The 26,457-nt window shown below is 35.4% G+C and overlaps 1 protein-coding gene across 1 annotated transcript in view; it reads left to right on the top strand.

Moving 5' to 3' along the window:
• Window positions 1–26,457, top strand: part of PPFIA2 (PTPRF interacting protein alpha 2) — a 556,115-nt gene that overhangs the window by 468,140 nt on the left and 61,518 nt on the right. Inside the window, exons 18-22 of the mRNA XM_049883963.1 lie at window positions 10,575–10,812; window positions 14,602–14,631; window positions 16,110–16,240; window positions 18,138–18,292; window positions 25,312–25,405. Of these exons, the coding sequence (XP_049739920.1) occupies window positions 10,575–10,812; window positions 14,602–14,631; window positions 16,110–16,240; window positions 18,138–18,292; window positions 25,312–25,405 (648 nt within the window). The remainder of the gene's footprint in view (window positions 1–10,574; window positions 10,813–14,601; window positions 14,632–16,109; window positions 16,241–18,137; window positions 18,293–25,311; window positions 25,406–26,457) is intronic.

Raw genomic sequence — 26,457 nt, 5'->3', positions numbered from 1 at the left:
TCATAAATCTGCTGTTAGCATACTCTAATGAAGATGTTATTAAATAACAGGATGAGTTCTTCTGGAAAAAAAATCAGTTTATAGGAGAAAAGGAAAATAAAACCTACTATTGAAATTTTAGCCTTTATTCCTTTCATCATTTTGGTAATTCTTGCTTGATGTCGAACCTTTTCTGAAATATTTTTAAATAAGAAATAGCTATAAAAACTGACTTCTTCCTAAGGGAAATGAAAGGGGCAGATATTAAAACCCTAAACCTAGAGTGGAAAATAGATTTCAGTTTTGTGCCAATCAATTAGTAGAGGCTCTGAGGTACTTGGTTTTGAAGGATTCTGAAGTCAATGTAATACTTCGGGACTTAAATGACTGATTAGTAGGTCTACCAAGGGCTGTCTCCCATCTCCATTTTATTCCTTCTCCCTCTTCTCAAAGAAGGGTATTGAAAGATGCATTGGCAACACTAAAAATGGGGGAATAAGAAAGCTGTCCTAGGTTTCTGATTATTCCATTGAAGAACTTCACGCATTTAGTCATAGTCACATTACTCTGACTATCCAATATACATATCTGTGAGATGTACTTAATGAAAAATCCTGATGCCTTTTATTTTGTAATGAGTATAAAATTCAGGTCAAAAAATTGTTTGATATCCCAGTTTCTATTTTTTCATACCCACTCAGCCAGGGAAAGAGAGATTTATCTATTTTAGGTCGATTCTTCTTTCCTTTTAATTTTTACGGTTTCTGAGACATGCTAGGGCACAGATGTTTCTACAAGTTTATATAAGACTTTGTCTGCTTAGATTTCAATCTGATATATTTCCTCTTGCAGCCTTCCAAGAGTACTTCCCAGAGTCCAAAAGGCAGGGCTCCTTACTGTAGGACCCACCAACATCTACAGATTCACATAATTTTTCCCCAGTCTCTCAACCAGCCAACTAGGGGAAATCATTTCTACTAAGATATGCCTCAACAAAAAACCCATTGCTTTCGAGTCAATTCCAACTCATAGCTGCCCTGTAGGACAGGGTAGAACTGCTCCATAGGATTTCTAAGGAGCAGCTGGTGGATTCAAACTGCAGCTGGTGGATTCTAACTTCAGCCAAGCTCTTAACGGCTACACCACCAGGGCAAATCAGCTAATATGTAGTCCACGGATGAGCAGCACCTGGGAATATAATAAAAATACAAAGTCTTATGTCCTGTGATTGACCTACTGCATTTTAACAAGATTATCAATCTCTGTATGTGCACATTAAAGTTTAAGAAGCACAGACATACAACACCATCACTGTCATAATGCTGTATACTTTCTTGCCCGTTACCCTGCTCATCATCCTACCACAAACTCTCCAAAGACTTTGACTCCAGAGTCGATGAACGCTCCTGTTTTCCTCAATCTCTTCTCCAAATGTTTCTCTCATCACCTTGTATTAACCAACAGCCAGCTCTTTTCTGAAGTCACCACTTCCCCTTCAGCTGCCTCAGTAAGTAAGATTTACACACTTACACCTTGAATACCTTAGGTGAGGAGCGTGATTAGGCCCCTTTTATTCCCCACACCTACTTCCAGACTGTAGTCATGTAGACCTTGTAAAAATGCTCCTATCTTTAGGCTTATGTTGTTTGACCATTCCACCCTCTTTGACTTTTAATTATTGTTATCTTCAAACTTCCAGGTTTCTTCTACTTGTTCATTGAAACAACTAACTTTGGCACCTGGCTAATAGTACCAGGCCCTTTAATTGGACTCAATGTCTCTATGGAATATCCATTCAATGCACACTAGCCCTTCAGTTTCTTCTCCTCCCCTCTCCAAACTTAACTCTGAACTTTAATAAACACTATTCCAGCTCCAGAACTACAATTTCAAATATCTCATCCTTCAAACATAGTTTCTTCTCGTTCAAGATTATATGTTTAATTTCTAACATAGCCATTTTCCTTTTACCTCATTGAGGGCACCAATCTATCCATTCATTTGTACATATTTTTATGTCAATAAGTTTTCCTCTTTTCCTTTTTAATTTCATGTTTCACCATTATAATACCATTATTGTCAATATCCTTCCTTGTTCTGTATTTTATTACTTCTATAGGTCAAACCCCAATCTTGGATCAACCTTCTTATTTGGTTTCTCCACACTCACACTCAGGAAGCCTAGTGCTTCTGGAAATGCACATATACACACACCCCACCACCAGGTCATATGGATATTGAAATGAATTTATGATCACAGATTTCATATGGGTCCACAGCTCTACGCATGACAATTATGTTTACATAATCAGCACCTTCTTCGACACTCTGCATTTGTTGTTCCACACCTTTTCCACTCTCCTAGAATTTTAGATCATTGTACCTTCAATTTGTTACTCTCAGCAAGTTATCAATACGAATATTTCTTTGAGAAATTTTAAAAGCATAACACTAAAATTTCCTTAATTTTCTTCTACCAAACTTCCAAACTTATCTGTATCTGAACCTTCTCTATTTAAACCTTGTCAAAAAACAGGGAAATATCCCTCATTTTATTCTAGAACATTTCCTTCATTTTTGCCATATGTCTTTCTTTTCTTCAGAAACTTATGCTCTATTATCAGTTTCTCTATTATTTTTGTTTATTCAGTCAAATACATTAATGGATTATCTCCATTAATATTTAAACATACTCAAGTCTTTCTCATGTTAAGAACAAACAAAACGAACATTCTCTTCCAGCTACTTCCGTATTTCTGTCTTTCCCTTATAGACAAACTTTTCAAAACCGTTGTCAGTAGCCAGTGATCCATTTACTCACATGCACTTCACCTCACTACAATATAATTATCTACTCCTTAAACCAAAGTTTCAAACATCTTCCATGTTGAAAGAGTCCAAATATTTCTACTCGACAGCACTGGGCGGGTGTCTGGGAACATTGCTTGATATTTCATTGCTTGATATTCAGTAGAATATTCCCTCCTTAAAATAACATTTTTTTGAGGTAAAGCCAACATTGCAGTACAGACAGAAGCATCACACCTTCCTTCCACAGCAAAGATCCAAAAACCAAGTAAAACAGACAAATGTCAGTCCTAGAACCCTATGTGTCAAATGAAGATATAAAGAACTCAACCAAGCACCAAATGGAATAAGAAACTGACAGAGAACAGAGAGCAAGGAGAGATATAAATTGAGGTCCTCTGTCAGCTAACACAGCACAGATTCACCATCTTGGACTCCTGTCGGAGATCAGCAGTTAGGGAGTATGGGAAAGCAGCTTCACAGAGCTACTAGCAGGAGACCGAGCACCCAATAACCAGCGATACACACTTTCCCACCCCTTACCCTTCTTCCCCCTTCTTGGCCTCCACTGCTTCCCAATGGGCCGAGTGACCACGTTGGCTCTATGCCACTTGGATTTGCCCCACCCACACTGGCCAGCTCCTTCAGTGCCATTTCATTGTTGCTGCTGTTGCTTTTTTTTTTTTTTTTTGGCTTCTTTTGGTTTCTTCCCTGCCTTTCACCTCCTCCGCCTCCTTTCTCTTGAACACCTGGCTTCATGTGCTATATTTGCTTCTTCTTGACAGTCTGTGAAATGTCCCTTGGCTGGGGAACTGCACTGCCACACTGGAGGGATCCATGGGGCCTTTTTTGTTTGTTTTGTTTGTCTTTTCGTGTCTTGGGAGTCCCTTCTAGCTGGGCTGTACTGCATGGCTGGGAAGCCACTCACCCATTCTGAGCAGCCGTGTTGGTGGGACCCCTGGTGGCATTTCTTCTTTTTTCTTTTTTATCTTTCTTCATTTCTCAATTTCTCATCTCTATCTACTTACCTTCTTTTCCTGTCTCCTGAATACCTGGTGCTGTTTGCCATCTCTGTCCCATCTAGCCAAGCTGTACTGCAAGGCTTGGAAACTACTCCCCTGGTTTGTGCAGCCACACCAGTGGGATCACTGGGGGCCTTCTTTTTATTTTATTTTTTCTTTTATCCTTTTTGTTTTTCTTCATTTCTGTTTCTTATATCTCTCCAATTTCCTTGTTTTCCTGTCTCCTGAATACCTGGTGCTGTGTGCCATCACTGCCCCTTCTAGACAGGCTGTGACCTGAGGCCTGGGAGCCACTTCCCCTGTCACCGGTGGAATCCCTGGGGTCATTTCTTTTACTTTAAAAAAAATTTTATCTATTTATTTTCTTTTTCTTTTTTTCCCTTTCGCTTTTCTTCATTTCCGAGTTTCTCATCTCTCCACTCCAATGGCAAGCTCCTTCAGCACTTTTTCTGTTTGTTTGTTTGGCTCCTGTTTCTCTCTATTCTTTCCCACACCCATGTTAGCTCCACACATCACAACCTCCTCCCTCCTTCCTGCCTACCTGCACTGTGTGCTGAACCTACTTGAACCTGCCCAGGACTGACCCCTGGCCTGCCCTGTAGGCCCCAGTACATGCCACAAACAATGCATCCCAGTCCCTCCCCTTCAGCTGGACCTAAACTGCTGCACCATAGCTGAGTGACTGGCCTGCCCATTGTACAAGGAGGTGAAAAGTATCGTGCCCACAGATGAGCAAACAACAAAGAACACAGAGCCCGCCTGCTCAGATATAACAAATAAAACAAAAAAGCAAGATGAAACAAACAAAGCTACAATCAATAAATGAAGAAAATCACTACTGAATGTCACAAAGACAGCAGACGATATTAAAACATATTAAAAAACAGGACATGATAGTTCCTGTAGTCATCCAAAATAAAACACCAGATAAATTTCCAGTAAAAGAAAAGGTACTAGAACTACCTGACAGGGAATTCAAATCTCTAATATTCAGAGTTATGACAGAGCTGAAGCAAAAAGCGGAAAAAAATAGACAAATTCATGGAAAATACAGGCAAAAAAATGGAAGAATTCAGGAAAATAAAACAGGAACAAAGTGTCAAAATAAATTCACAACAAAAATCATACAAAAACAACAATTAGAAATCCAAAAGAAAAACAACAAGATTTCAGAAATAGAGTGTCATAGAAGGGCTGAGAAGCAAATTTGAAAAATAGAAGACAGGATCAGCAAAATTGAAGACAAATCTTGGCTACAACTTTGCAGAAAATTCAGAAAAAAGAGTGAATAAAAATGAAGAAACCCTGAGAGTGATACAATCAAAAGCAAAAATTTGTGAGTGATCAGGGTTCTAGAACAAGGAGAGAAAACAGAAAACACAGAGAGAATCCTTGAAGAATTGCTGACAGGAAACTTCCCTAATATCATGAAAGATGAAAAGCTGACTGTCTAATAAGCTCAACAAACCCCTTATAGGATAAACCCCAAAAGAAAATCACCAAGGCATACCATAATCACACTTGCTAAAACCAAAGACAAAGAAAGAATCCTTGGAGCACCTCAAGAAAAATAAAAAAAGTCACATACAGAGGGGAAATAATAAGACTAAACTCTGACTACCTTGGTAGAAACTGCAGGCAAGAAGGCAATGGGATGACATATATAAAACCTTAAAAGAAAGAAATTTCCAACCAAGAATAATATATCCTGCAAAACTCTCATTCAAATATGATGGTGAAATTAGGACATTTCCAGATAAGCAGAAATTAAGGGAATATGTAAAAACCAAACCAAATTTACAGGAATTATTAGAGGGAGTCCTTTGGTTTGAGAACAAACATCAGTCCACAGCCTTATCTAGGATGCAAGATCGCACCAGCCAGATACTAACCTAGGAAATGAACTCTCAAGGACTTTTCAAAACCAAAGATTTACAACAGGAAACCAGAAAGGTTAATTTGTAAATAACAACGTCAGAACAATAAAATACAGAATAAATGGTGTAGGTATATGCGTATAGAACTTTCTAATGGAGAGGAATGCAAGGTGATACCAAGTAATAATAAAAAAAAATAGACTGGTTCAAACCTAGGAAGATAAGTGTAAATTTCAAGGTAATCACAAAGAAAGTTAACAAACCTACTCATCAAAATAGAGAAGAAAAACAAAGTCTCAATAAAAACAAAATCTGTGAAAACAAAAAGAATTAAAAAAAAAATCCACAAACAAAAGGAATTCAGCACAGGAGAGTAAGAGGAACAAATAAAATGTCTGTACCACAAAAAAAAAAAAAAAGGCACTGCAAAATGACAGCAATAAACTCACCCTTATCAATAATTACACTGAACGTAAATGGCCTAAACGCACCCATGAAGAGACAGAGAGTGACAGAATGGATAAAAAAAAACAGGATCCATCAATATGCTGTCTACAAGAGACTCACCTTAGAAACAAAGATGTAAATTTATTAAAAATCCAAGGATAAGATAACCTTTCTCCATTGGTTTCTGAGACAGCAATGCTACTAATGTTCTCCCTAAACCTCTCGTCACTTCTCCTTTTACAAGTACATCCTCATCTGCCGTGTTATTAATGTGGGAGCTCTTTAAGGTTTCTCTTGTTGTGAGGTGCTATCCAGTTGATTTCAACTCATAGTGACCATACTTGACAGAGTAGAATTGTCCCATAAGGTTCCCTAGGCTGTAATTTTTATGAGGGCAGATTGCCCGGTCTTTCTCCTGTGGAGCCGCTGGATGAGTTCGAATAGCCAACCTTTTGGTTAGCAGCCAAACACTTAATCATTGTGCCACCAGGACTCCTTTTAAGTTTCGAAATGATTGTATTTCCCAGGCAGGATCATTTGCCAGCATGACTTGAATTACCATTATACCAGAGAAGCTGGAAGTTACATTCCTAGTTCAGCCTTCTCCTTTGAGCTCCAAATCCAGCTATCTTATCTATATTTAGATGTTTTGGTAATCTGAATCTCAATGCCTTAAGAACAAATCCATGATTTTCTGCACCAAAGCTGTTTCTCTTCAGCATTCCCTCTCTCAGTGTATGCAACCACCAATTATCCAGCTGATGAATTTGAGAATAACCTTTGATGAGTTCTTCTAATTTATACCTTCTTTTATTTAATACCAGATTGTGACTATATTGCTGCCTTGATATGATTCAAACCTATCTCTCTACCTCCATCAAGCTACACTGCCTGTTACAGTCATTCCTCATCTGGATGACAGTAAGAGTTCCAATCTGGTTTCTTTGTAGTATTTATCCTAACACAGTAACCAAAGTTGATTTTTTTTTTTTAAACCCAAATGTTTATGCACTCCACATTTTCAAACCTTTTTATTGTTCTTAAGATATAGAATAAAATCCTAAATATGATCTACAGGGCTCCATGTATCTCACCATTCTCATACCAACCTCATACTGCTCTATGCACTATTTATCCATGCCTTTCAGTTCTTCAAATGTGTGGTGCTTTCTCCCACTCCATTGCTGTTCATTTCTTATGGAGCACCTCCCCATTCCACACTTCTACCTTAACCTTTCAACACCTATTTCTTACTCATCATGAAGAGCTCCACTATCAGGCCTTCAGAGAAGACTTCACAGTCCATCAGTTCTTCTCCTTCATAGCATTTATCACGGTGTGTAGATGTTGAGCATATTTTGTGATTGTTTAATTAATGACTAGAATGTAATTTCTTGCTATATGAGCAAGAAATGTATCTAGTTTTGCTCACTATTGTATTTCTGTGTCTTAGACTTTGCTGGATACATAGAAGATGCTCCATAAACATGATTACTATAAATAGAAAAAAATATATAGAACATGAATTCTAACTGAATAACAGTTTCTGAACTGTTCAGCTCGTGTCTGCACTCAGTGATTAGGTTTAAAATCGAGTATGTAGTCTTGTGATACTGAATTTGATGGGAAATATCAACACACACCCACAATAATAATCTATTTCCCTCCAGAGAACTTTTATCTGTGTCATGTTAGGATAGTAATTGCCAGTAACAATCTTGGCTTAGACAAATTCAGTTGATAGCCAAAGAATGTATTCAAACTACTGTCCTTCAATTTGCTTCCTCCCTGCACCCTATAATGTAAGTTAGTTGCCAATTTGTAAGAAATGAAGAAGTGCATAAAACTAGAGGATTTGTCTCTAGCTGAGGTTTTTCTTATTTTATAAAATAATTTAGCCATTTAAAAATGATTCTTTTCTGGCTTTCTCTCAGGCTCAACTGATTATCTTAAAGGAGGGATTATATTGCATCAAACTCATTTGCTACTGTGGTGTTCACTGATCATCCTTCTACAGTTAGATACTATTTGGCCTGTCTTAATTTTGTAATCTTTTTATCCCTTTGTCCTCTGTATGATTCCTGTGCAAATCCCCTCCCTAAAATACTGGGGCATTCTGAAGGGAGTCTATTTTGTTGGTGGTGCTGTTGGTGTTCTCTTTTCTGTGTTAATGTTAAGGATTCCAAAGATCAAGAGACTGTCCTTTATTTTTCCAAATAAAGAATGTGTAGGCAGCATCTGATTTCCTGTGTGGCTGAACTTTAATTGACCTCTCCCAACTTGTTCCTCTAGGTTTGAGTCTCCTTTGCAATTAGTAGATTTAGAGTTAACTAAATTTCTTTGTACAAAAGAATCACGTTGCTTCTCACTAGACTCAAACTATTTTGATGCCAAGAATTCTAAAAGTACAAAGTGCCTTTTTTTAAACTAATGTTTTGTTTTTTTTTTTTAATGAGTGAAAAGCAGTCTTTTCATTAGAATCTTTTAGTCTTTAATGATGTTGTGCTATGTTTGCTGATTAAGTCTTTTTTGGAATTCTGATCTTTGGGTAAAATCAAAACACACCCATGAAAATAAACTTCAAAGTAACAGAGTTCAGATTCTTTGTATGTACGTGAAAGATTGAAATTACATGTGCCCCTTAATTTTTTAACCAAAATGAATGTGGTCATATATTTGAATACAATTTTAAGTACAATTGTGTAGAGAAGTGGTTATTTTTGAAGAAACAGGCTTTGCATTTTAATTTTTTTTTTCTAGTGCCTATAGATCTGTTAAAATAAAAAAAGATTATTTATTCTAATAGCCTTTAGGGAAAATATCTACGAAGATATTTTCCTTCTAGCCAGTGAATTCATATCACTTACAATCTGGAGAAGTTACAGAATAAAATTAGTGAAGACACAAGAGTGAGTTGATCACTAAAAGACTGGTGAGCAAACACACCTCAACTTCCCACATCAAACATAGGCCAAAAGACTTTGCTATTTCAAAAAAGCAGTGAATAAATGACATTTTCCATACTTAAAAAAAAAGAAAAAGAAACTTTGCAGTACCCATAACCTTGAAGCTAAAGGCTACATGTCATAGGAGATAAAAACAAACCATTTAGAGTTAAGAAGAAAATATAATAGGAGAGACTTCTGACCTTCTTATCAAACTGACTATACTAGTACATGATTTCGTTACAACAGTATACAAAATGTATATATATATTCAACTTCATTTGGACCTTTACACAACCAGCTAAAAAGCTCTTTATTCTTTGTTCCTTGATTTGTAAATATTTTTGAAGCTTCCCTCCTATCTAGAGAAAAAAGGCAATGTCTAGTATGTTGCTTTCTCAAAAACATTTATTTCAACCATTTTGTTTTTTAGTGTTGCTTTCATTATATGCCTTTGTGTCTTAGATCCTATGATTTTAAATTTAGTCTTAACTAATATGTATTTTAATGCTAGATTAATATACATATGTATCAACACACATATGTCTTTCCACATTACTAAATTCCCTGTTACTTATTTAAAAGGGATTGGCTAAGTATATGTTGATGTTAAAAAAGACCCAGAATTTTATTTGGCTGCAAGATTATAAATGACCATTTATTGAAGATTCTATTGATGAATTTTTTTCATTGAGTAAGAGGTTGCCTTCAATGTCTGTGTCACTATCTGGGATTCTAAAATCTATTTTTTAGTTTGTTTGTTTGGTTGATTGGTTTTGTTTCCTCGGTTCAAATATAAGATCAGAATTAGTGAAAAGAATTAATTAGGCAGGCAAGGCTTTAAAAGAGTTTTAACAGGTGAAAGGTCAGACTGGAGTAGGGAGTAATTATATGTCATTTAAAAAGAAAGATTTTCTAAATTTCAGCCAGGAAGTCTCTGGAACTTATTGAAAGTCATGTAACCTAGAGGGAAAGAAGAAAAAAATAAATAAAACTGTTTGATTTGATATACGCTGTCCACAGAGTAATTTTGTATTGACTTAAGTGAATTCTAGTTACCATCACGTTGCTGTCAGTTGCTTTCTAGCCAATTCCGACTTACGGCAGCCTCATCTGTTACAGTACAGAATCGCTCCATAGGGTTTTCTTGGCTGTAATCTATTTGGAAGCAGATCACCACGACTTTCTTCTGCGGTGCCACTGGTGGGTTCTAACCATCAGCTTTTAGGTTAGTAGTTGAGTGCAAACCATTTGCGCCACCTAAGGACCTTTCAAAAAAAAAAAACCTGAACCAGTTGCTGTAGATTTGATTTCGACTCATAGAGAACCTATAGGACAGAGTAGAACTGCCCCGTAGGGTTTCCAAGGAGCACCTGGTGGATTTGAACTGCTGACCTTTTGATTAGCAGCTGTAGCTCTTAACTACTATGCTGCCAAGGTTCCCTAGGGATCTATAGCAACATAAAATGAATCAATATTAAAACTGTGTCTTTCAGGCTGATTCAGGAAGAAAAAGAATCTACAGAATTGCGTGCTGAAGAAATTGAGAATAGAGTGGCTAGCGTGAGTCTGGAAGGCCTGAATTTGGCAAGGGTACACCCAGGTACCTCCATCACTGCCTCAGTTACAGCCTCATCACTGGCCAGTTCATCTCCCCCCAGTGGACACTCAACACCAAAGCTCACCCCGCGAAGCCCTGCCAGGGAAATGGATCGCATGGGAGTCATGACACTGGTATGATGATGTGTCCTGAGTTTCTTTGCACCCAGTAAGATTCGTAATATATTAGCTAACCTTTCCAGGATGGTTAGGCTAGTCCAAGAGCTTTTTGTGTATTTTACTCTTTCATTTATTTCTGAAGCAATTGTATGAGGTTGGTACAATTATTATTCCCATGATGAGATGAGGAAATGGTAGCCCATACAGATTTAACTTTCCCAAGGTCACATAGTAAGTAAATGGCAGAGCAGGAATCTAGATATTACATTAGAAATCTGAATGACTTAAAACCATCAAGTATATTTTTACTAATGACATTTTGATAAGATAAATTGGGACTTTTTGACATATAAATAACAAAAATATTTATTATAATTGCTTCAATTTATTATTGAACAGTGCTTTATAAATTTAGAATATATAAACTATAATATGGAATTTATAAGAAAGACCATAGAAAGTACTGTTAACAACAGCTCCATTTTGTTTTAGGATTTTATATCAACATTTTCACACTTCCTACTAGTCTTTATTTCATTTATCTTCTTATTTGGAATTAAACATTGAAAACGTAAATTAAGAGGCAGGCTAACATAAATAAGAGAAAAGCAAAGTGCTCTTTGCTAAAAATTAATGTGAGAAAACCTCTGGGAAATAAAATTGAGATGACTACTGATGCCATGATGTTAAGTCATTTAATTCTTATAATAACACCAACTTTCTGAGGAGATTATCTCAATTTAAAGCAGAGGTAACTGAGGCTTGATGAATATGAGTAAATTGGGCATGTCCACGCAGCTAGCAAGTGGTGGAGCTGGATTTTGCTTCAAAATCTGCCTAACTCAAAACCATGTACTCTTCTGCCTTTTTCTCTGTGATTACCCTAAGAATATGTTGAAATGAGAGCAATAATGTACACTAAAATATTCTGAACTGTTTCTAAAAGTAAAATTCTGTTTTCCTAATGGATATTAAAATTATATTACTAAAATTAAAATAAAATTTTAGATGAAGATTAAGTAAAATTAAAAGGCCAAACAACGATTTACACACTATAAAGTCTGCCACAAGTATAGTAAATGGAGAAGAAATAATTGATAATAGAGAATGATGTGAAGTGTTATTTGATCAAAAGCTGTGAAGCTATAATAAACATGCTCGTTGCCCTCTATATGCGCGCACGGTATACGGTAATAACCTGTTCCCACTGAGTCAATTCCGACTCATAGAGACCCTATAAGGAGTTTTGGTGGCGCAGCGGTTAAGTGCTTGGCTGCTAAACAAAAGATCAGCAGTTTGAACCCACCTGCCGTGCTTCGGGAGAAAGATGTGGCAGTCTGTTCCTTTAAAGAGCCCAGCCTTGGAAACCCTATGGGGCAGTTCTGCTCTGTCCTATAGAGTCGCTATGAGTTGGAATTGACTGGACGGCAACAGGTTATATGTGAATAAAGATGTTTAATTCATTGTCTGTATGACGTCTTTAACTATTTAGCAATAATATGTAATCTGGCTAAAAATTGTGAGACTTATTTTCATTAAAATTAATTTATCTGAATATATCTTATGTATATATATATATTTTATATATATATGAATGTGTACCTAGGCATATTATGTATATATAAAATATATGTATATATAGTGAGTATATATATACATGCATATGTATATATGTATATGATATATATATATATAATGCTCCCATCATTAGGAGAAAATGTCTTATAAACCAGTAAATGTTTCGTTTTATCTATAAAAAATAATTGTTTCATGTTAATAGAATTCCAGTTATGAAAGCTGGTAAAGATGTTTTTCTTTCATTTTAAAAATGAGGATTGAAATAGAAAACAATTTATATGGTATGGCAACATTTCCAATAATCAAACTCTTTACAGTGATAGTGCATCTACGTGTTTGAACTGTGATGTTGACAAACAATATTGGCTATACCATGGGCTGCCAAAAAAACAAATAAAACAGTCTTAGAAGAAATAACCACCAGAATGTTCCTTAGAAGTGAGGATGGCAAGACTTTGATTTGCTTACTTTGGACATGTTATCAGGAAAGACGGATGGCTAGAAAAGGACATCATGTTTGGCAAAAAAAAAAAAAAATGAGGGAAACCCTGAATGAGCAGGATTGATACAATAGCAAGAACAATGGACTTAAATATACCAAAGATCTTTAAGATAACACAGAACCAGGCAACTGTTCTGTTCTTTTATACATAAGGTCCACATGACTCAGAGCCAACATGAAGGCAATTAACAACAACAACATGCAATGAAACCTGTATAAAATAAAAAGGAAACATTTGCCTTTTTAAACCACTGAGTCCTCTAGTCTGTGCTCATTTCCAGAGTCGATATTTAAAATGTATTAAAAATGGCCATTGCAGACAGTGGCCAGTCAGAACAATGAACAACTAATCAGAGCTGACTCCAGCCAATATAGTGTAACCTTTAGCCAACTAAAATATGTTAATCCAATATTTTAAACCATTTGTGATCTATTTGGAAACCCTGGTGGCATCATGGTTAAGTGCTATGGCTGCTAGCCAAAAGGTCGGCAGTTCAAATCCACCAGGTGCTCCTTGGAAACCCTACAGGGCAGTTCTACTCTATCCTATAGGGTTGCTGTGAGTTGTAATTGACTCAACAGCAATGAGTTTGTTTGTTTTGGCTATCTATTTATTTTGGAAATCTAAGAGCCATCCATATGATTTTTTGGTTAATAATGTTATTGTTTGTGACCTAGTTTGTGCAATGTAATATGTGCTACAGAATAACAATAACCTACTTAACACCAAAGCTGTAGTAAGAATTTTGGACCCCAAGTAACTATTTAGTCAGCATTTAAGACGTGGTTGGTCAAAAGCTTGATTCTGTAGTTCTATCATTTTCTTATATTTTTACAACATAGTCATTTGCCTTTTAAAAGTACTTTCAGAGACATTAGCATCATGACCTTGGTAGTATTATTATTTTTTATTATACTACGATAACATATTTACAATAATTTAAGTGTAATTTTTCACATATGAAAAGGATGTTAGTGCTTTCATACATTTTTTGTGCAGCTATTAGCAGATTAATCTGTGGTAAATGAACATTATTACACCATAATTTGAGTACTGAAAAAAACAGGGCATTCTTGGAGAGTAAAAGTATGTAAAATGTTAAAGCTCTGCATCAGAAAAACAGTGAAAAAAATCTCAGGAAGTTCTTATTACCTAACAAAACTTTGTCACCAAATTCATGGTTGCTGTAGTAAAAAAAAAAAAAAAAAATTTTTTTTTTTTTTTTTGTAGTAAAACACAGCCAGATTTTCTTTTCACTGTGTAGGAAATATTGAAGAATTTTTTTTTTGCAAAATATAATTCATATTTGAACATTCTGAAGAAAATTAGAAATTCTAGGAACAGAAAATTAGAGATTAAAAAACACTGCATTTGTTGTATTGTGTATGTTTATGTTTTACAAGCACAGTTTTTGAGCTATTACAATATGTATTCATTGTATTTACCTTTAACTGGCAACAAATTCATAAACATAAATAAGATGCTAGCAGTGTGTAGTTAGACTATTGGATGGGGTAAAATCAACCCATTTCCCAAAAGCAACAAAAATTTAATATTTAATGGAATAACTTAACAAAAAGTTTGTAAGATTTTTTACTTAAGTAAAATGAACAAATGTATTAAGTGAAAAAAAAAAAAGCTTTAGATTCTATTTAAAGTTATAAAACCATTAAGTGGTAATCTTTAACTAGTTCTGTTTTCTTTTAATCACTGCCAATCACAGCCAAGTGATTTAAGGAAACATCGGAGAAAGGTACTGTAACACACTTTAATATGATTCCTAGTTAAATACTATTTTTTTCTACGAAAGCTTTAAAATAATATTCCCTTCAGCTGAAGTTATTTTATTAACATGAAAAAGATACATTAAAAGTATTTAAGTGTCATTGAATTGTTTAAATTTGATCATGAAAACAGATGATTCAAAAATAAAAGTGTTCAGGCATTCTGGGGCAATGGTTAGACTACGAGGAATAAGTAACCTGAATTTCCACAGAATATTTGAATTACAAGCAATTGCAGTAAGTTCTTCCATGTGTAAGTCTTTACCATAGAAAAAGATATTTATGCATAATAACTTAATATAAAAACAAAGGAGACATTTCCCCAAAACATAGCTTTAAAATTTTTGTGTTTGCCATATTGGATTTTTTTTATCAGAACCTCCAGAATTATATATTTCTTAGGTGTGTTTTCCACAGTCTTTCTAAGTGTTTCAACACACAATGATGCTGTGAAAAAATGGCATCATTGTTGTGAAACGTATTTCATTACAGTTGATCTGATGGTTGAGAAGTTTCATTTTAATACAGCTGTGTATCTCTATCTCTGACAAAATTTATGGTCTCCTGAATTGTTCTGGACCTGGAACTGAATTTTTCTTTAAAACGATTCCCTCCCTATTCCATTTTCTTATGATTTTCTCTGTGCCTTTATCAATTTTCTCATGACTGGTAGTGAAATGAAACAACTTGCAAGATTATATCCCTAGCTTTTCCTTAAAAACTGCAAATCTTTTTCCAAACACCCTAAAGTATATTTCATTACCCTTAGTGATTTGAAAACACTTTACCTGATAAAGTTGTATTTTTGCCAACTCCTCTTCTCACTTCAGAAACCCTGGTGGCATAGTGGTTAAGAGCAGCAGCTGCTAACCAAGAGGTCAGCAGTTCAAATCTACCAGATGCTCCTTGGAAACTGAATGGGGCAGTTCTACTCTATCCTATAGGGTCACTATGAGTCAGAATCGGCTGTTTTTTTTTTCCCCCCCTCATTTCGAAAGTCCACACTTAAAATATACCTATGTTATAATAAAATTACTATATATAATGTTTATTTTTTAGTTATTTGGTTCATATATATGTTTGGTATCTTTTTGTTCAGAGTTCACATTCTGATATGTTGCAATGGACTTCAGAATAGCTTTTCCGTAGTCCCTGGATATTGATCTATAATGCTTATGTATTCAGACAATATGTTTTGTGTAGTGAATCCATGTTTTTTAATTGGACTGTCTTCACTTTTAAATAGCTCTTAAATTCACACTCTGCTTAATGTGTCTTCCCTATCAGTATTGAAGTATGTAAGCTATGCATGTCCCCAATTTTTTTTGTTTATTTGTTATTTTATTAGAATTACTCAAATAGGCATGCTTTATTAATTCTTCATTTGTAATAAATTCAGTTGAAATTGTAGACAGATTTCATCTGAATGTTTTGTTTTTGCTTCTAGATTGCAGTGGTGGAAGAAGACGGTCGGGAGGATAAAGCAACAATTAAATGTGAAACATCTCCTCCTCCTACCCCTAGGGCCATCAGAATGACTCACACCCTCCCTTCTTCCTACCACAACGATGCCCGAAGGTGTGACTCTCCTGGAACATTGCACGTTGTAGCTCCCTTCCAATGTGTTATAAAATAGATTGCTTAAACATTTACATGAAATAATTGACCTGAGCAATAACTCTCTGTTGGAGTGTTTTCCTGCTGCCTCTCTACAGCATTACTTGTAAATTAACCAAATTTCTATTTCAAGATCAAATTTTTAGTTTAAATTAGTTGTGTATCTGTGGTCTTCTTACTAACCGATATTTATGAGAATAGCTCTCCTGTTTTTAGCAGATATTTGTTATTAAAATTGGGTCAGGCTACAGGAAAGACTTTTTAGACATAGGAACACAAAATTAAGGGAGTTTAAGGACCATAGTATAAAATATAATATAAAAGCAATTAAGGTCTGAAAAGTCCCTGATTGTGCCGCATTACTTTTGGCAGACAGGCATGCGCACCATCACGTGGGTGCTGCTGCTGCTGCCAGTTCTAACAGCTCCTCAGGCAGAAAGTTCTTAGAAAAAGAAAAAAAAAAAACACTAAAAGCACATCGTTGTTGGACAAAATGTTAAAAAAAAAAAAAAAGGTAAGTCAGAAATATCTGACTCATCATAGCAACTCTTCGTACTGTCCTATCCATTTGCCTAAAAAATTGAAAACCGATCTCTGTAAAATTAATGACACAAATAAATACAAACATTCAGTTTACTTTATGAATATGTCCTTGTACTATCTTCAATTGTGGTACCTCTGCATATATTGTCTCCAGAATCTAACATAATGATTTTATAATAAAATATTTTTGAAAACAAGGGTTTCCCTGCTGGAAAGCATTTCTTTTCTCCTCTTCCTCCTTCTTCTTTTTAAATTTCTAATGTTGGAAAGGAAACCCTGGTGGCCTAGTGGTTAAGTGCTACAGCTACTAACCAAGAGGTCGGCAGTTCAAATCTCCTAGGCGCTCCTTGGAAACTCTGTGGGGCGATTCTACTTTGTCCTATAGGGCCGCTATGAGTCGGAGTCGACTCGATGGCAGTGGGTAGTGGGTTAATGCTGGAAAAAAAGGAAAACAGTTACTTCAGCTTCAAAAAAAAAAAAAAGAATTATATTTAAACATGACATGCAATAAACTCTTGTTTTGGAGTTTTAGGGAATGTGAGCTCCGATTAATCAGGATGAATAAGTAAAGTTAAATAATTCATCATGATATTATCAAATTAACAGTGATAGAAAATAATATTCAGCAGTGTTCATTGAACCACTCCTATTAATATAATGTTGAATCTATTGATCAGAATTGAACTTAGACCAGCTGCTTGGAAATCATTTAGAATTATCATGTACCTAAAGGAATACATGAGAACTATAATTAAGAAAAAATATATAGCGATCACTAGGGTATATATATTGCTTCTAGATGCTGCCCACATAATTTCAAATTTAATAAGTTAGGCTCCAAAACTGTGAAAAATGTGGCTAGAGAAAAATCCAGTAAGGCGATAGGTCAGAATCGCAGCTAAAACTTTATTATTAGTTATATTTCTTATCATAGGTCATTATGTTTAAGACAAAAAGAACAAATAAACTCTGAGAAATAGGTAAGTGATCCAGCGCTTAATAAAATAGATCATTTAACATGCAGTTAATAAACCAGCCTGTGTCCTTTGATTAGTTAGAGACTGTACAAAGCATAAGAAGAAAAAAATCCATTTGGAGCAAAACTAAATTTTTCAGAAAACATTTGAAGGCTTAGGGCCTTGAGACTGAGGAAACTATACTTAAATCTGCCAGATAGAAAATGTGGGAAGAAAGGGAGAAAATAACATTCAAAGTTTACTTGTTCCTCATTTTGTACATTTATAAAGGAAACAAGTCTCATATACCTTGTGAATGTTCAATCCAAACAAGCCGGTTGCCCTCTTTTGTTTTGCAGTAGTTTATCTGCCTCCCTTGAGCCAGAAAGCCTTGGGCTTGGTAGTGCCAACAGCAGCCAAGACTCTCTTCACAAAGCCCCCAAGAAAAAAGGAATCAAGTCTTCAATAGGACGTTTGTTTGGTAAAAAAGAAAAAGCTCGACTTGGGCAGCTCCGTAAGTATACAAGTATTTGCCTTTGCGCTGCCACTCACTTTAGTCACTCCTGAGTGTCCATTTGTGTTTCTTGTTTCTTTTCTATTCTTCTCTTTCCTACCTGGCAAACTCTGTTTTATTCAGTTTTATAAGTCCAGTGTAGCCTAGATAATGCTGGACAGAAGTTATAGTGAAAGCATATTATAAAATGTTTGGCCCTTTTTATTTCTTCGTTAATAAGAATAGCTAGAATTTGTGTGATGCTTATTTTTTTTTTAACTCTTTGGCAGCCATAACAACCCTATGAGGCAAGTGTTTTTATTGTTATCTGTGTTTTACTGATGTGTACACCATACCTTAGTAATTTGCAGAAATGAGCTGGTCATCCTTATGTGAATGTTTTAAAACCAGCTTAGAACCATTGAGTATATTGCCACTTAGGGTGTAGATATGTGTAAAATCTTACTTACATGAATTTAAAAGCTTCTCTGTTGATGAAAAAAAAAAATTGTTTGAGACACCTACACAAAAAAAACACTAATTTTTTTTAAAAGTTAAAAAAGCATTATGTTGTATAAATATAGAGTATAAAAAGTAAAGGGCAAGGTTTCTTTGAAGCTACGATAGCTTCCCACATAGGCTATAAGGCTTGTAGGTAGGGAGAGAGGATGAGCACTAGAGACTGTGCTAGAATTAGCTGTTGTCAGAGAGTAATTGAAAAAAATATAGGTCAGTACTTTTGAAATATCTCTGTGCATTTATGTATCATAATTGGTACAAAAATAATATGTGATATTTCTTGAAATGGTGAAATATATAGTATACGCTTGGTCTTTTTTTTTTTTTTTTTTTTTGGTTCCTTCCTGTATATTCGTTCTTTCTTTTCATTCTTCTGAAATCTCTCTTTATCATCTTGGTTATTCTTGACGATGTTTTGATCCCCCCCCCCCGCCCCATTCTTCCATTTAACTTGGCAGTAGAGTTAAATTATTGGGAAAAGATTTACCTCCTACCTCCAATGAAAAGCGCTGAATGAGTGATACAGATTTCTTAGTGTCTCTTTTGGTTTCTGAAATAAAGTAAGGCCCTAACGCCTAGGCTTTAGTTTCCTGCATTAACACAGAAAGAATTTTTGCCTATGGTATACGTGTTTGCAGATGTAAGACTGTAGTATTATTCAGAAATGTCTGTCCTGACTTCCTCAGTGTGAAACCCACACAAAGCATCAGAAACTATAGGAAACTGATGTGCAACCAGCTGAGTGATTGTTACTCAGCAGGAGAATTAAGTTCTCTTTGAAATTGTATTTCTCAGGAGAGGAATCCCCTAGGCTATCAAAAAAAAAAAATAGTTGCATAAGGAGAAAAGAGAGAAGCCGATTATTTTTGGATATAGAATATTCTTCTCAAGACATTGTTTTTAATGTCCTGTTTTATCTTATTTAACAACTGGTGGTAGTCTTTATATTCTCAAATTATTTGCAGTCTCAATGTGTTATAGTGTAATTCACAGTAGTGTCATTATTTTAAAATATTTATCTTGCTAATATAGTAGTTAATTTTGTTTATCCATACTTCAACATATGTATCTTAAGAAATAAAACCCAAACCCGTTGCTGTTGAATTGATTATGACTCATACCCATCGCCATCGAGTCAATTCGGAGTCATAGTGACCCAAAAGGGCAGAGTAGAACTGCCCAATAGGGTTTCCAAGGAGCACCTGGTGGATTCCAACTGCTGACCTTTTGGTTAACAGCCATAGCTCTTAACCACTATGCCACTAGGGTTTCCATTATGACTCACAGCAACCCTATAAGACAGAGTAGAACTGCCTCTTAGGGTTTCCAAGGAGCAGCTGGTAGATTCGAACTGCTGATCTTTTGGTTAGCAGCTAAGCTCTTAAGCACTGCACCACCAGGGCTCCTCATTTATCTTAAGTTCTATAATTTACTTTTTCCCTCTAAGGTATATTTAATTGACTCTTTCACTTATATTTTTCTATTTACCTTTGATGGGAAATTACTGAATCATGGGCAAAATGGCCAACAATGTTCTGTCAAAATTAGGGTATCAAAGATGTATTTTAAAGTCTAGAAACATAGAGTTTCTTGCCCATTTTAAGTGTGCGTTTTAAAGTAAGAATGGATGAGAAAGGGATAAATGACATATAGGGTTCTACTTCTCAACTCTATCCAAGTTAGACACTAGCAAGGTTATTCGGGATCACATCACAGATCTGGGAAGCTCCCTGAGCTATGGAACAACGAAAGTAGAGCGTTAACAAAGCAAATGTCAGCAGCATGGGCAGGACTTCAATACTGATAAGGAAGACAAAAGCTATATTTCTGAAACTATGAAGAAGCTACATAGAGGATTTATCAAAGCTCTTGAAGAAACAAAGAATAAAAGATCTTTATCGGGAATAAGACTTAAGGAAATACAAGCACAAGTAGGTTCCAGGAAACTGTATTTATACCAGAAGAAAATGATCACGTGCCTCAATAGTACTTTGGTTAAGGGGTATGGGTTCAGGTCTACCTTTGTCCTGATAGGTGTATCCAGGTTGTAATAGGAATACCACTAAAATTTTTCAAACCCAGGGACCACAACCTAACCCTAATGATTCATGCATCAAAAGAAACTAGGAAAGCATCTCTAGTAATTATGATCTAAAGTCTTTATCTGTAGAATTCAAATACACAGGAGCATAGCCAGTGTTCTTTCTTCTACCAATAAAAATAGAAGAAAGGATGGTATGGAATATAATATGGCAGAGAATGACGGTGTCAAGTAACCAAATTTGAATTTTTGAACCAGGTCCTACGATTAGTTAAAAAAAGAACTTAGCTCACAAGGGCAGAGAAATATAAGTTAACATGAGCCCCATAGGGTTTCCAAGGCTGTAAATCTTTATGGATATAGACTACCACATCTTTCTCCTGTGAAGTGGTTGGTGGGTTTGGGTCACTGGACTTTTGGTTAGCAGCCAAGCATTTTAAGCACTGCACCACCAAGGCTTCATAACCCAAGATTACCCATTGCCGTCACGTCAATTCCGACTCATAGCGACCCTATAGGATAGAGTAGAACTGCATTGTAGAGTTTCCAAGGAGCGCCTGATGGATTCAAACTGCAGACCTTTTGGTTAGTAGCCGAGCTCTTAAGCACTGTGCTACCAGGGCTTCAACCCAAGATTAGCGATCTTAAATACCTTTATATGAAATATGGTGAGGAGGAAGAAAACTGCATAAGTAAAACTGAAAATGTTTACTTGGTTTCAACAGGATAGGTGAACAACCAGGAAGAAATTCTTAGTAATTTACATAGGAAATTTGGAGAGGGGATGTTGTTTGAAGAACCTGTTGCCATCTAGTCAGTTCCGACTCATAGTGACCCTATAGGACAGAGTAGAACTGCCTCATAGAGTTTCCAAGGGGCACCTGGAGGATTTGAACTGCCGACCTTTTGGTTAGCAGCCGTAGCACTTAACCACTATGCCACCAGGGTTTCCATTGTTTGAAGAGTTAAGGTAATAAGGAAAACTTCAGATATAAGAAGTCAGTCCATGTTACTGTATGTATAACCCCTAGCCATGTAGAATCAAATTCAGTATATACATAGTCTACTTTTACAAATATGTTTCTAGCAAAGGCAATATAAATATGGAAAGCCCCAAATCAAAGGAAAGAGCATACTAAAAGTTATTTGAATAAAGTTATCAGAAACTAATAAAAATTATTTTCTTTCAAGAGTTTATTATAGAATGCTTTAGAAAAGGTTGATGGGTTATTTGTTTGATTAAAGAATCAGCACAGAGAAAGGTATGGTAGTAAAGGGGTGATTTCAAGTTTTCAGATGTCTTTGGTAAAATTTATTCTTCTCAGTGGGTTTGACAGTTCTTGCCACCATTTTATCACCCATAATATAAGTGCAGAATTTGCAAACTAAAATGTCTACTAGGGTTAGCAGGTTATGGGAAAGGTATAGAAAAATAGAGAGTGATAAAGACTGTGATGAATCAATGAGCACTTATGTTTCTATTTAAAGCATTCAAATTCATTTTTAAAGTACTATGCAGGAAATGCAAAAGTATATATGAGCCAAGTTCACCCCGAAGGCCACAATTAATTTAGGGAGATTCTCCTGGCAGAGGAAGCATTCTTTCCAGTGCACTTAGGAATCTGATTTTAGCCTTTCTCCCTCTTGACTCTTTTATTTTCATATGCACTCTCTTTTTATTGTAAGTTCCAGGATAAAAATATGCATAAACAGGTTTGGTAATGAATGGAGACTGCTGGGTCAATAATTCTGCTGACTCCCTGGAGCATAGATTCAAGATGTACTAGCATCCTGTTAAGACCTATCAGCTAAATGACCACAGCCTTTATTTATTTATTTTTTTATGATTTATGCATTCAGTTGTGACAAATCTCTGGTATTTCCATTAATATTTAAGCATGCTTATATCTAACTTTCATTTTAAAAGTCATCACTTGACCCTGTAATCTTCCCCACCCATTGACTTATATTTCTCATACTCTCAACAGCCAAGCTGAAGTGAGTTGTCTATAACTACTGTTTTCTCTAACTAACTTGTCAATCACTTTTCAACCTATCACAGCCTGACTTCCACACCCACTGCTGCTAAAACTCTTTAAGAAAAAGTTTAAGTTTTAACTAACATGGAACATTTGCTAGGACAGTGACGGTTAGGTGTGGCCACAACAATTCAAGGGAATAGAAACACTTTCACAGTTGTATTTCTGACAATATGAACTTAATGAGAAAGAACTAGTATATCTGCAATGAGAGTTCTCTGCCTAAAACAGATTTTAAAAGGTTGGTACTAAAGTTGGAGAGAGAGAATATAACAAATGATAGATATAGTGAGTGTCATTGAAAAATCACTCAGTCCAAAAAGGTAATATTAAAAATTGTATTATTATTTTTGTTTAGTAATTTAATATTATAATGTAAATAAAATGAATGAAAAGAGGATTTAGCTGATGTGAGCAGAATATATAAATACGTAGAATATTTAAAAACTCTCATTTTTGCCTCGATCTGCTCACTTGAAGAGAAATATTTCACTAAGAGGCATTATAAGAGGGTATTGAATCCCAAGAGAGCCAAGTCATTATTTTGAGGAAAAAAATCTAGGTATTCCAAAATATTTGATTTATTCCTACTTTGAGTGAATAAGCATATGTTGAGCAACTTAAGTGAGTAATACCAACCATGTCATTTAGGAAAATAGCTAAAGCATAGGATAGCTATTGCATCAAAGAACTTGCAATTTAGTAAGACAGATAGTACATAAACATAAACAAGCTTTATATTCAAAACGAAACAAAATAAAATCTTCAGCATTTTTCTGGTCTGGAAAAGTTTTACTTGCTGCGTTGTCTTTCCTGTCAGGACAGCTAGGAAGAGAGGTTCAGAATCCCAAGAACCAAGATTATGCATCCGTAACTGAAATCCTAATTAGCTTGGCTTTTAATTTATTTGATGGTATTAACCTATTTTGAAGCAAAGCAAATTAAGCCCTGTTAAAAATAGCCCTGTCAGATAAACTCAGTTGTTTCTTTGACAAAGTGACTTGGTAACAGATCATGAAAAGTAGGTAGTGAGCTGTGACTCATGACATCCCTGGGCATGAGATAGCGAAATGGGGCCTGGGTGATGGAACAATTAGGTGGAATTTATAACTGGATAAATAATCCTCCCTCAAAAGTGCTAAAACGTAGAGTGATGCTGCTAATTGGAGTGGAGTTAAAGTTGAAGGAAGGCTTCTAGTGGTATGCTTAGGACTCAATGATCTTAATCAGCATATTCCATAACCATCTGGATGTGACATTTTGACAGTGCATGCATCTGATTTATGGATTGCTTATGTTGACAGGAATCATAAGTGAAAAAATTAGAATTTTCTCGTCTATGGGGTTGTTGTGAGTTAGAATCGACTTGACTGCAACGGGTAGATTGTTTATATAGAAACAGACAGATTTTTTATATAGAAAAGGATCTGCTGGCAAAAATATTTAACTGGACCCTCATGCTCTAGGGTCCTGTCTCCAACACTTTGACTCCTCAAAAACCTTGCAAAATTAAGCATAAAAAAGGTAGTAAAGAGGCTCAGAGAATTTCACTAAGAACAAGGATGATGACTTGTGCATGTGCGACCACTAGGGGGCCGCTGACAAAGTGGTAAGCAATGTATTACCTGAGTATTCCACTGAATGGTGACACTCAAAGCCTTCCATGCCTGAGCACCTCAGGCCATGAAAGGGGTAGAGTTAATGATGCTCTCTCCACAGGGTTGTATGTATTGTACATATTCTAGAGCCAACAGTACTTACACTAAGCCAAATCATTTATGACCTTCTGAGTAAATGCTAATTTTACTAGTCTTTTGAAGAAATACTTAGAAAATCTCCAGGTATTATTACAAAGTAAAATAAACAACAACAGCAGCAAAAACAAAAAACCCTGTCTAGAACACAAGACATCCCAGAAGTGAGGTTTATGCTGAAGGATAAAGGAGTGAGCCAGGCAGGCAAGTAGAAAAGTATTTCAGAATGTGAAGAACTTTTAGAAGTCAGCAAATGCCTCTCCATTCTTTCAACATGGAATTGAAAATATGCACCTGAGTTTCTACTCCTTGTCATATAATTTTCTGTTAGTAAAAAAAAAATTTTTTTTTTATATGAAATATTGCAATTAGAAAAACAGGCCTCCAGGGCTGCTCAAGTGTTTGTATACAGGTTGCCTTTACTGTGTTGCCGCTTAGTGCAACTGAATGGTATGTCAATAGGCATCTTTTTTTTTTTTTTAATTCTTATTATTTCATTATCTCAGGGTATACTTATGTATGTAAGCACCCATTCTACTTTTTGCTTGTTGGGTTGGAAATAAACAGACATTTCAAAATAAAAATAAATTATGAAACTAAATAGTTGCTCAAAATAAACTTTTAAGAATTTAATTTCAAAACTGACACAATGTGTACAACCTAATCTGAATAGCTACTTCTTCACAGGAGGGTTTATGGAGACCGAAGCTGCAGCCCAGGAGTCCCTGGGTTTAGGCAAACTTGGAACTCAAGCTGAAAAGGATAGAAGACTGAAGAAAAAGTAAGTTTGGAGATTTTTTTCCCTCCTTTTTCTGGCACTTATTTATGCCTTATGTTCTGTTTGAGGGAATTAAAAAGAGAGTAGTTGGAAACAAAACAACTATATTAAAAGGTTGATATTTTCTTGGCACCACCAGGGGTAAAAAAAAGAAAAAGCTCAATGCTCATGTATCCTAGTTACAGTGTGCTACAGTTTGAAATGAGTATAAAAATCTTTGGTTTGTAGTAGAAATTAACACTTTCTTCTAAGCAACCAAAGCATTTATTTAAAAAATCAATTATATTAAAAATATTTAAAAGAAGTCCTAAAACTAGTGCAGTATTCTATTTGATGTTTACTGATATTAAATAAAGGGGTAGGAGAAAATGCAACGGGATACCACCCAACTTCGTGTTTTCTCTCATGCCTTTTTTTACTCTTAAAAAGAAGTGTTTAAGACGAGAAACATTTCTCTGACTGAATGTAAACTACTTTTAGATCCACAGGAGATAATTTTATTTTGCATCTGTCAGGAAACTGATAGTGTGTCTTTTCATTGGCATATAATAAGGAACATTTAAATGACTTGCAAAATTGGCAGATTTTGAGCCAGCAGCTGTTTGAAAGCAAGGAGGTCCGTAAATGCCATATTTTAAAAATGCATAGGAACATTTTCAGTGACAAAATAGCACCTTTACGCCATGCTATTTCAAACATAGAGGAATTTCTCCTTATTTCAGAATCTGTGGGTTGGCTACTTGTTTCTCTCCTCCTCAAATGTTTATTATTGTATTTGAGTTTATGGCTTTCATTTTTCCCTTCTTTCCTATGAAAGTATATGCATTTTCCACATTATCATTCTTGTAACATATATGCTTTCATGGTTATAGTATGCAAGCTAAGCAGTTTGCTCCATATTTGCCTTCTTACTTGTTTTGTGAATGTTTGCTAATTATGAGGAAATACATACTTACAAATTGCAGAACAGTTCAATAGCCTAATTGCTCATTAGTTTGTTACTAAAATTAGAAAAAAAAAATAGAGATATACTCAAATTCAGTACTGTCCAGAAA

This window comes from Elephas maximus, chromosome 4 (genome assembly GCF_024166365.1).
Source record: "Elephas maximus indicus isolate mEleMax1 chromosome 4, mEleMax1 primary haplotype, whole genome shotgun sequence".
NCBI classification, from domain to species: domain Eukaryota; kingdom Metazoa; phylum Chordata; class Mammalia; order Proboscidea; family Elephantidae; genus Elephas; species Elephas maximus.
The sequence above is the reverse complement of the archived record's forward strand: the minus strand, read 5'-3'. Positions and strand labels throughout refer to the sequence as shown.